Raw genomic sequence first — 11,583 nt, 5'->3', positions numbered from 1 at the left:
GTTGCGTGGTATTGAAGTGTTGGTCCAGGGGCGTATTGTGCGGATTCTGCACGTGAGGAGGGGTCGTGTGCGAGGCGTCGGCGTCGAGCGGAATTACTCAGCCCACCAAGCAGTTGAGGGAAAGAATAAACGGGATACCCGTGAGGTCTGCGGTTTCTAAAAGCAATTCCCAGCCGGACTCCTCCCTCCACTCTAGCCTGAGGGCTTGCAGACTACAATTCCCAGGATGCCCTGCTCCTCCACCAACCAGGAAAAAGACTCTCCTCAGTGGGCGGGGCTTGAAGGAGGGTCAGGCCAATGGATGAGCCGGGACGAGTCGAAACCTACGCCGATTGCGCCGAGTCTGACTGGAATCTTTGGCGCCTTGGTTTCAGTGGTGAATGTGTGATGGGCGGGTTCAGCGACCAGTGAAAAGGCGGAGAGGTGGAGCCAGAGGGTGTGGGCGGGGAGAGGTGCCGACTAGCAGGCAGTTCGCCCAATGAAGGGCGGAAGCCGCTGGAGGGGGCCAGGCGAGTTGGCTAGAGGTGGGCGACTGTGGCAGCCGGGTGTGTGCCATGGCGGAGCCGGTGAGGAAACAGGGCCGGCGGTCCAGAGGCGGCGGTGTCGGCCGAGGGGCTCGGGGATCCCGGGGCGGCCGTGGCCGGCGTCCTGGCGCTCAACGGTCGCCAGCCCGGCGCACCCTGGACTCGGTGCTTGTGGACTTGGTCAGCGACAGCGATGAGGATGTCTTGGAGGTCGCAACGGCGCGCGGCGCTGCGGACCCGGCCGAGGTCCCGCTCCCGGAACCCCCCGTGCCGGCCGCGCCCCGGGACGACAGCGACAGTGACAGCGAAGGGGCGGACGCACGGCCGGCTGAAACCCCTCGGGTCTTGGTCAGGCGGCGGCGGCGGTTGCTGCTGGATCCCGGGGAGGCACCGGCGGTTCCAGTGTACTCTGAGAAGGTGCCCGCGGGTCCCCGAGAGGGCTAGCGCGGAAGGGCTGGGTTTAGAAATGTTGAGGGTAGGGTTCTAGGATTGGTCTTGGGAGACTAAACGGAAGCAGGGGCTAGGAGCCTTGGGGGCAGGATTTCTGGGGTTTCTGTAAATTGGGGAGGTGAAGGGGTTTGGAGTGTGCTGGGAGTTTGGGATTCCCAGGAGCTGGAGTGTCGGGGGGTATAGAGAGCCTAAGGGTTTGGGATCCCTGATGGTTCAGAGAAGAGTTGAAGCACCTAGGGCTGGGATTTGGGGCATACTGGGTTTTAAGGTTGGGACCCATTGCTAAAGATCCAGGAAGATGGGGACTGGGGTCCATGGAAGTTCAGAGAGAACTGGGGGCTCCAGGAGGCTGGAGTCCCCACGTGGTAGGGTGAGCTAGGGGGCTGAGATTCCCAAGGATTCAAAGATAGCAGGATGGCTAGCAGCTTCGTAAAAAAAGGGAACTAAGCTTGCATCCTTACGGTGCGTTAGGGAAAGGGGTGTCGGAATCAGAGTACTCCTTATTATTTTTAATTGAAGTGTAGTTGATTTACAATGTTGTGTTAATTTCTGCTGTACAGCAAAATGATTCAGTTATACATGTATGTATACACATTCTTTTTTATATTCTTTTCCATTATGGCTTATCCCAGGACACTGAATATAGGTCCCTGTGCTATCCAGTAGGACCTTGTTGTCCATCCATTCTATATGTAATAGTTTGCGTCTACTAACCCCAAACTCCCAGTCCATCCCTCCCCCCTCCCCCCTTCCCCTTGGCAACCACAAGTCTGTTCTCTATGTCTGTGAGTCTGTTTCTGCTTTGTAGATAGTTTCGTTTGTGTCATATTTTAGATTCCATATATAAGTGATACCGTATGGTAGGGTACTCCAATTTTGGATCCTGGGGAAGCTGAGCTCCTGAGTCCCTGTGGGAGGGCTGTAATGTCTACATCCTTAGGGAGGACTTGGGAGCTGGAGGCGGCCTGGGTGTGAGGGAAGAATCGACCCCAGTTTTCTCTTTAAGTGGAGGGAGGATTTGGGACTGATCTACTTTTTCTTTGCAGGTGAAAAGCAGCCTCCACCTCATCCCAGACCACATGTCCCTCCTGAAATCCTGCCCCCCAGAGACTGAGGAAGGTAAGGGTGGGCTTCTAGGGAGAGGTGCCCAGCGCTGGCCTCTCTGAGGAGACTTTCTGGAGTTTACATCCCTGCAGTTAGTTGTTTCCTGAGGCTCAGGGGAAGGACATGGGAGAGGTGACTCCTGCATCCTAGCCAGAAAAAGCTCCAATCCTGAAAGGAGCTGGATTGTTAACCAGAAGGCACAGAAAATGCTGTCAAAACACCCTTCTGCCAACTCTAATAGGCATAAGAGTGAGCTAATATACAGATTTCCAGGTGCCATCCCCAGAGATTCTGATTCTGTAATCCTGGGAGCAGGGCAGGGGGAGGTGTTAAGAATCTGTAACATCTTGTTACATCTGCAACAAGTGTCTTGGGAACACTCTGGAGCCAGCAGGGTGTTCTTTGAATCTTTTCAGGGCTGCCCAGCCTTTGTTCTCCCTCAGTGATGTGATTTTTGCAAACCACTCAAGGGCAGTGAGTAGGAGTCAGGTCTAATAGGGAAGCGATCCAGTGGGCAAATGCAGACCCTGGACTACGACTTTTGCACCATGAGGGAGTATGGCAGGGTGATTAAGTGCTGATTTAGGAACCAGCAGGCCTGGTTTGAATGCCAGTTCTACCCCTTAGTAGCTGTGTGACCTTGGGCGAGTTAATCTCTCAATGCTTCAATTTCCTCATCAGCAAAATGGGGATAAAAAATGGACCTATGTCAAAGGATTTTGGTGAGACTTAATTAAAGAGAATATATAGAAAGCCCCCTCTTGGGCTACATATATGGTTTGCATATATGGTACCTGGAACAGAGAAGTGCAAAGGCACCTCTGTCCTTGCCACTCAAAATGTGGACCCAGGAGTGTTGGGTATCTTCCAGGAGTTTGTCAGAAACGCAGAATCTCAGGCCTCTGGCAGCTACTAGGACAGGATTTCTCAACCTCGGTGCTACTGACATTGGGACTGGATCATTCTTTGTTTGGGGCTGTCCTGTGCCCTGTGGGATGTTTAGCAACATCCTGACCTCTACCCACCAGATACCAGTATCACACCCCAACCCCTTCCTCCCCGCATTGTGACAACCAAAATTGTCTACAGACATTGCCACATGTCCCCCAGGAGGCAAAATTGCCTCTGAGAACCACTGATCTAGGATTCATTATCATTGTTTTGTATTCACAGTTTTTATCTTATGGTTAATGATGATCATGTGGCAAGCAAATGGAAAAGAGCTTCTATAGTTTAGAATATTATACCTGATTTCCTTTTATAAGATATTCAAGTTAAAATGAGTGATTTAAAGGAAGATATTAGGGCTTCCCTGGTGGCACAGTGGTTAAGAATCCGCCTGCCGGGCTTCCCGGGTGGCACAGTGGTTGAGAATCTGCCTGCCAATGCAGGGGACACGGGTTGGAGCCCTGGTCTGGGAAGATCCCACATGCCGCAGAGCAACTAAGCCCGTGTGCCACAGCTACTGAGCCTGCGCTCTAGAGCCCGCGAGCCACAACTACTGAGCCTGCGCTCTAGAGGCCGCGAGCCACAACTACTGAGCCCATATGCCACAGCTACTGAAGCCTGCGCGCCTAGAACCCGAGCTCCACAGCAAGAGAAGCCACCACAATGAGAAGCCCGCGCACGCAATGAAGAGTAGCCCCCGCTCGCCGCAACTAGAGAAAGCCCACACGCAGCAACGAAGACCCAACGCAGCCAAAAATAAATAAATTAACTTAAAAAAGAAAGAAAGAAAGATATTAAATAATACAGAGATATGGCAAAACGTGGCAATGACACATGGATGAAATTTGAGAAACGTAGGCTCAGAGGGCCTATACTTACCTCTTTACCTCATTCCCTCCCTGCCCCACACCCCCTCCTCCACCCCGGAGTCACAGTCTCTCTGTGCCCACCAAACTGAGTATGGGAAGAAAATAAGAGAAATATTAGAAAAAAAAGTCATCCTTTGACATTTGTTTTAGTGTATGTTTTATAACATATATAATAGTATGTCCCTGTATAGTAAGTAGTATATGTGTATTAAGTAAATACCTATTTTCCGGGTTGTGTGCTCAGTGTTCTTCATTTGTGGGGTGCATGTGATCAAAAGTGAGAAGAGCATGCTTCAGTTGGGGTGAGCCACTTTCCGACTGTCCACACTCGCCACTGTCTCATGCCTTAGCACGAAGCTCTGACACTTTCTTGCTCTAATCTGTCAGGCTCCAGTTCATCCTTCTCTCTGAGGTAGGCTTTTCCCCTTTGACTCACACCCCTTGAGCCCTTCCCCAGTGGTTGTGTGTGTCTGGGGCTCCCTTAGTCTCCTCCTTTCTCAGAACCTTCTGAAGCCCCTGACTTGTCTCTCCTTGGGCTCCTGCTGCCCTCTCTTGGCTAACCCTTTCCACTTCCTCCCACTCTGTCCCCAGAGGCGGACATGGCAGATTCCAGCAGTCCCCACGCTGAGGATTCCCCATGTCCCGATTCTCCCTGGAAGAAGAAGCTGAGGAGTAAGGATGGAGAAGAGAAGAAAGAGATGTTACTGTGAGTGAGGCGAGGGCCCTGGGGCCGCTGGAGCAGAAAGGGAGTTGGGGGGGTAGACTGAGGCAAGCAGAACCCTTGGCTGGCTCCTCAAAGGGTAAGGAGAAGGGACGGAAGGAGTCTTGAGGCTCAGGTGAGGAATGAAGCTCTCCTTGGGGGGAAGAAAAGGTGAGTCCCCCTCAGAGGATGGCAGCGGGCCCTCAGGACCCACCAGGAAGTGGAGATTTCAGCTTTGTGTCTAAGAAAGTAGTGATGCAGGGGGTGAAGGGTTTGGCTCTGCAGACTGCCCTGTGGTTCAAATCCGGCGGCTGTCTCTTAGCCAGCCTTTCTGTGCTTCAGTTTTCTCTTCTGTAAAATGGGGATAATAGTGGTACCCGGGTCAGAATTTTGGGGTAAATTAAGAGTTAACCCTTGGCAGATAGTAAGTGCTTGGTGTCATTTGGATGTTATCAGACATTTACCTGGGAAGTAACTTATCTTAAAAGTTAGGCATTCTCCTCCCTCATGTTTGGGTCATATAAATATAAAAATTATGACTCAGGTTTTCCCTGTCCTTACCTCCCCCTGTCTTCCCATAAGATGGATGTCACCGGAAGATGCTCTCTCTTGATTCTCCAGGTCCACCTCTGGTCCCCAGGGGTCCCATGAAGAGAGGTGTGGGGCTGGGGTCTCACCTCTTTCTCCATCCTGTCCCTCTTTTATCTCTACAGGGTTCAGGACACCTCACCTTTGCCTCCATCTCTGCCACGGACCAACAGCAGGAAGCATACTCGGGCACTCCAGAAGTTAAGGTACCAAGGGCAGGGGACTCTGGGCTGGGGTGGAGAGCGGCAGTATGGAGGGGGCCCACCCTGACTGACCCACAGTTCTTTCTGCACCCCAGGGAGGTGAACAAGCGCCTCCAAGATCTCCGTTCCTGCCTGAGTCCCAAGCAGCCCCAGGGCCAGGACCACCTGAGCCAAGAGGATGAGGTGGTCCTACTGGAGGGGCCCACTCTCCCAGAGAAACCTCGGCTCTTGCCGCTCAAAATCCGGTGTCGGACTGACCTGGTCAGATTGCCCATCAGAATGGTAAGTGCCTGAAGAGTCTGGGAGAAGGGTCCCAGGAACTGTCTATGGAGAGGCTGTGGTGTCTGGGCAGAAGGGACCGTGGCTTCCTTTGCCCATCCTGCTGTCTGGAGCTGCCCAGCGCTCGTTCAGCCCTGTGCGCCTTTGTGCTCACTGTTACCCTTGGGAGATTTTTTTCCTCCCTCTCCCCTCTCTTTCTGGCAAACTTCCCACCCATTTTCAAGGTTCCACTAAAACATCCTAAGAAGCTTTGCTTGGTAGCCCCTCCCCAGGGTGCATCCCTCCCTCTTTCCTTCCCTCGGACCCTGTGCTTCCCTCTTGTGCTTGCTCTTACTGCCTTGGACACCCAGATGTCACTTGGTCATTCCGATCCCCCCTAGCTTCCTGATGAAGACTACTCTTTTTGTAGGGATGACTCCAATTCCAAAACAAGAATGATAACAAGTGACCATTTATCGAGCAGTAACCGTGCATCAGGCAAGCAACTACGCCAGGGCTTGTGAACTGGCAGCCCGTGGCCTTATCAACTGTGCTGCTGCTGCTTCTTTTTTTTTTTTTTTTTTTTTGTCCCTGCTGTGTGGCATGCGAGATCTTAGTTCCCTGACCAGGGATCGAACCCCCTGCATTGGGAACGCAGAATCTTAGCCACTGGACCACTAGGGAAGTCCCATGCTTCTTCTTCCTTTGTGCTGTACGGTGCTTTTATTTATTTATTTTTTTGGCTGCACTTCACGGCATGCAGAACTTCCCCAACCAGGGATTGATCCTGCACCCCCTGCAGTGGAAGCGTGGAGTCTTAACCACTGGACCCCCAGGGAAGTCCCATGTATGAGTCACATGAACATATGAGTTCATCGCCAACCTTTGCAATGGGTGATTTTGTACCAGGGTCCAGATTTCTGGTTTCTCTTAAATAGGAAGATACAGTACCTGGCCCATATTCCTACATGGTACCAATCAGCTGGAACTGCGGAACAGCTGGCCTGTTTAGATGGAGCATATCCGGTTCTGGTTTGCCGCAATCCCCACCACTCCCTTTTTTCTCCTAACTCATGGCTGCTTCGTGTCTTTGTGTCACTTGCCTGAACCCCTTATTGACATGATTTTATTTTATGCCTTGCCAGGTAAATATGGTGGAACCCACAGATGAGGAATTCAGCAAGTAGTTAAGGCCAGAAACTGGGGGTGGTGGGGGAAGCACATCAAGGCAGGAAGGCCTCCTTCACTTCTTGTCCCCCTCCCAGTCGGAGCCCCTCCAGAGCGTGGTGGACCACATGGCCGCCCATCTTGGGGTGTCCCCAAGCAGGATCCTCTTGCTCTTCGGAGAGACAGAGCTGTCCCCCACCGCCACCCCCAGGACCCTAAAGCTTGGAGTGGCTGACATCATTGGTGAGAGGAAGGCAGGGAGGCTTGAGGAGGCTTTTGCCACAGGGAGGGGATATGGGAAGAGGCCCAGAGGGGACCCTGCTTCCAACCCGCGCTTAGGCCTGGCTTCCCGATCCTGCCCCCCACAGACTGTGTGGTGCTAGCAAGTTCTCCGGATGTCGCAGAGAAGTCCCACCTCCTCCAGCTGCGGGTGCAGGGGAAGGAGAAGCACCAGATGCTGGAAGTCTCGCTGCCTCGAGTGAGTGGGGGAGCTGCCTCTCTGTGCCCCTTGCCCCGTGCTCTGCGGTCTCTCGTGTCAGTGGGTGGAGGATGGAGTCACTGCCCTGTGTGGTCTTGGGTCCCCACCCATCCTAGATAGTGGAAAAAGCCCAGTGTTCAACTTCCCTCCCCCTTCTGCTGGGAACCTGGCTCTGGTCTCCTAACTCCTCCTGGTTAAAGTCAAAATCACCCTTGGATAGTAACCAATAAAACCCATCCTAATTACAAAAGAAGTGACAGTCCCTGTGCTAAGGATATTTACTTCACATTCAGGATATTATTGAATTTCACAACAATCTTAGATGGGAAAGCACTGTTGTTACCCTCATCTAACAAATATGGAAGCCAACCTCTGTAGAGGTGGAATAACTTGCCGTATTAGTTTCTGAGAGCTGCTATAACAAAATACAACAAACTGGGTGGCTTAAAACAATAGAAATGTATTCTCTCACAGTTCTGGAGGCTACAGGTTCGAAATCAAGTTGTCAGCAGATGGGACGAAGTGAGAGAGTGGCAATGACATATATACACTACCAAATATAAAACAGATAGCTAGTGGGAAGCAGCCGCATAGCACGGGGAGATCAGCTCGGTGCTTTCTGTCCACCTAGAGGGGTGGGATAGGGAGAGTGGGAGGGAGACGCAAGAAGGAGGAGATATGGGGATATATGTTTATGTATAGCTGATTCACTTTGTTATAAAGCAGAAACTAACACACCATTGTAAAGCAATTATACTCCAATAAAGATGTTAAAAAAAAAAAGATATATTGGACAGCAGAGGGGAATATAGCCAATATTTTATAATAACTTTAAATAGAGTATAATCTATAAAAATATTGAATCATGATGTTGTAAACCTGTAACTAATAAAATATTGTAAATCAACTATAAAGAAAGAAAAGTTGTCAGCAGGATCATGCTCCCTCAGAGACTCTAGGTAGAATCCTTCCTTGCTTCCTCCTAGCTTCTGGTGGTGGCTGGCAGTCCTTGGCTCACAGCTGCATCACTCCAATCTCTGCCTCTTTCCTCACATGATGTTCTCCCTGTGTGTCTCTCTGTGTGTCTGTTTTCTCTTACAAGCACACCAGTCCTGTTGCCTTAGTGCCCACTGTAATCGAGTATGACCTCATCTTATCTTGATCACATCTTCCAAATGAGGTCACATGCACATTTACCAGGGGTTAAGACCACAAGGTATCTTTTTTGGGGGACACAGTCAACCCATAGCACTTCGCTAGGGTTATACATCCATTTCAATGGGAGCGCCTGGCCCCCAGCTTGGGTCATGCTCACTCCAGAGCCCGGCTGGCTTCCTCCTTGTGATTCATGCCTCCATCGTAGGTGAGGAGACTGGCTTTGGAGAACTTGCCTGACCCAGAGCCAACATCCCAGCCCTGGGCTCTGTGGCCCAGCTCCCTAGAGAGGAACCAGCTTGCTGCTGCCTTCTTCGGCCAGTTGCCTTTCCCTCCGTGGGCTCTGACTTGACTTGTCCCCTTGTCCTCCCTGTCGCAAGTCCTCTGTCTGTCCCTACAAGTTCTCCTCAGCCCCTCTTTTCAAATTCTTACATCCATTTTTTCCTCTCCATCCAGGATTCTCCTCTGAAGACCCTCATGTCCCGCTACGAGGAGGCCATGGGACTCTCGGGCCACAAGCTCTCCTTCTTCTTTGATGGGACAAAGCTTTCAGGCAAGGAGCTGCCGGCTGATCTGGGCATGGAATCCGGGGACCTCATTGAGGTCTGGGGCTGAAACCCCACTCCCTGTTTAGAGGCCCAGCTTGGACTTGGGGAGAGCGGCTGCCCCCTTTTGGCCCCATAACGGCTAGCTGAAACTGAGGTAGAACTTATCCTCAAGCTGAAGCAAAATCAAGGAGTGATCTTGGACCACCCCCGCCCCGCCCCGTCGACCCTGGTTTCAAGCTGTTTGCTACCTGATTAGGTGTGTGGTGGTCCTTGCTGCCCCGGGTGGACTGTGGCTCCATCCACAGGGTGTGCTGAGTTTGGCAGTCCCCTGGGACATGGAGAAGGTATCCCTTACCCTCACCCTTTCCCCTCCACCATCACCCTTTCCTTTATCGAAATGTCTCTTTTATGAAACTGCTCCTATTGAAAGAGTGAGTTGAAATCAACATGAAATCCCTGGTATGGGATTCCAGGCCTGGGATTTATGCCACGTCCAGGATCAGCAGTGACCTCAGTGTCATTGTGGGGGGGGGGTGAAGTTTGCTTGAGGCACATACAGGGGTGTGGCTCCTCAGCCTGCAGGAAACTAGATGATCAAGCTCACACATGCATTAGCTTCAGCAGAGGCAGACGATGGGTTATTCTTTTGAAGAATATAGTAGATTCTCAGGCTTGGGTGTCTTCCTCACCCCAGGACCCTTTCAAGCCACCTTCCTGATGCACACACTTTATTTAAGGCATAATTGAGCACCTTGAGCCTTTTGGTTTTGGATCTCAGGATTCCAGTCCACGCAAGGCTTCTCTGGTTTTATGGCTTTTCCCCTTCACTCCATCCTCTCCTGTAAGCGTCCATTTTAATGTGTTGATTACATGTCTTTGAATATGAATGTATCCTTGAAAAATGCCATGTTGTATGTGTGAATATACTTTTTCCACATGTAGTATTATCCTATAGATCTTGTGCTGTTGCTTTTTTCACTCAACCTGTGTTGCTTATGCTACATCAGCTTTATTTCTTTGAACTGCTCTGAGGTATTCCATGGTGGGTGTCAGCTGCATTTTGTTTACACATCTGCTAAGTGGTGGACACCTTTGTGCCTCCAACTCCTCAGCATGTATACAAGGCCACGGTGAACATCTTTTCATGTGTCCCCTTCCATATTTTGTGAAAAGTTCTCTGGCAGAGGTACCCAGGATGGGAATATGGGTCAGACAGGTTAATTTCTCTATTTGTTTTTAGAATGGTCATTGACCCTCCCACATAAAGCTTCCTATTTCTCCTTATCCTCACCAGCACTTGCTACTGCCCAACTTTCTAATTTTTGCTGGTCTGTTGGGTGTAAAGTGGTGCCGTATTTTAATGTACATTCATCTGATCACCAGTAATTTGGGGAATTTCTTTATATACCTTTCAGCTTTTCTGGTTTCCCTTTGTGTGAATTGCTCAGTTTCTCATGGGGGCTTCCTATCTTTTTTTTTTGTTTACTCTCAGAAGTTCTTCGTATATTCCTGGGCAGTTGCAAAAAACTCTCAAAATGGCAGTTGTGTTTGTATATTCAGGGGTGTCCTTCACTGAACAGAAATTCTTAATTTTAATGTAGGTGAATTAACTATTTTGTTATATCATTTGTTGCTTTTTGATTTCTTATTTAAAAGTAGTTAAGATATTTTACATTTTCTTCTGTTAGTTTATTAGCTTTTCTTTCACATTTAGGCCACTAATATTGGGCTGAAGTCCAGCCAGTACACACTGGTATGTGCTGGCATCTGCTTTGCATGGTCAAATATTTGTTCTCATTGGTTGATGCCAGGCTGTACTGGCTGCTGAAATGTTGAATACTACTTTTAAACTATTTGAAATTCACCTTTGTCTATGAGATCCAAGTTTTAGTTTCACCGTATAATGAGCCAGTTTTCTCAGCACCGTCTACTAATAAAGCCGTGAATTTTCCACTGATAGGTGGTATAATTTTGGCAAAAGCATATCACTCTCTTTAAAGAGTTTTTTGTTGGAATGTGGTATTCCTTTGAACTTATAATGTGGGAAATATAGAAAGAAAATTTTTTAACATTTAAATAATCCATGATATGGTATAACTCATTTTTTTTCAGATATTTTATGTCCATTAATAAGTCTGAACACATTAAAATTAAAATATGTTCAATCTCAATAGAATAAACGGGAATACATTCAACTTGTGTATATTTGAGGATTTCTGTCTCTCTGTCCTTCCCGTGACCACCCGCCCACATGACCCCTGTGGCTGAGACCATTTGCTGTCCCCTCACACCTATTCTTCCTCCTCCAGGGTAACAGAACCCCTGGTTTTTATTGAGAAGGAGGCTTTTTTTTTTTTTTTAAGAAACATGTTGGCTCTTTAAATTTATTTATTTATTTATTTGGCTGTGTTGGGTCTTCGTTTCTGTGCGAGGGCTTTCTCTAGTTGCGGCGAGTGGGGGCCACCCTTCATCGCGGTGCGCAGGCCTCTCACTGTCGTGGCCTCTCTTGTTGCGGAGCACAGGCTCCAGACGCGCAGGCTCAGTAGTTGTGGTGCACGGGCCTAGTTGCTCCGCGGCATGTGGGATCTTCC

General features: G+C 49.7%; 1 protein-coding gene across 1 annotated transcript; it reads left to right on the top strand.

The window, feature by feature from the left end:
• Positions 1–452: 452 nt before the first annotated feature.
• NFATC2IP (nuclear factor of activated T cells 2 interacting protein) lies at positions 453–11,137 on the top strand. Its single transcript, XM_059895966.1, has 8 exons — positions 453–941; positions 2,021–2,093; positions 4,487–4,601; positions 5,309–5,389; positions 5,482–5,668; positions 6,910–7,054; positions 7,180–7,289; positions 8,901–11,137. Exons 1-8 carry the CDS (start codon positions 555–557, stop codon positions 9,057–9,059), a joined length of 1,257 nt encoding a protein of 418 aa, XP_059751949.1. The 5' UTR covers positions 453–554; the 3' UTR covers positions 9,060–11,137.
• Positions 11,138–11,583: the final 446 nt, after the last annotated feature.

Source organism: Balaenoptera ricei, chromosome 15, assembly GCF_028023285.1.
Source record: "Balaenoptera ricei isolate mBalRic1 chromosome 15, mBalRic1.hap2, whole genome shotgun sequence".
In the NCBI taxonomy this organism is placed as follows: domain Eukaryota; kingdom Metazoa; phylum Chordata; class Mammalia; order Artiodactyla; family Balaenopteridae; genus Balaenoptera; species Balaenoptera ricei.
Note: the sequence above shows the minus strand (reverse complement) of the source record. Positions and strands in the feature narration are given on the sequence as shown.

Excerpts from the sequence above, each read along its gene's own strand:
- NFATC2IP (XM_059895966.1), top strand. The coding sequence starts at position 555 with ATGGCGGAGCCGGTGAGGAAACAGGGCCGGCGGTCCAGAGGCGGCGGT. Across the intron at positions 5,669-6,909 it reads TCAGATTGCCCATCAGAATG|TCGGAGCCCCTCCAGAGCGT; the intron begins GTAAGTGCCTGA and ends TCCCCCTCCCAG. Across the intron at positions 7,055-7,179 it reads TGGAGTGGCTGACATCATTG|ACTGTGTGGTGCTAGCAAGT; the intron begins GTGAGAGGAAGG and ends TGCCCCCCACAG.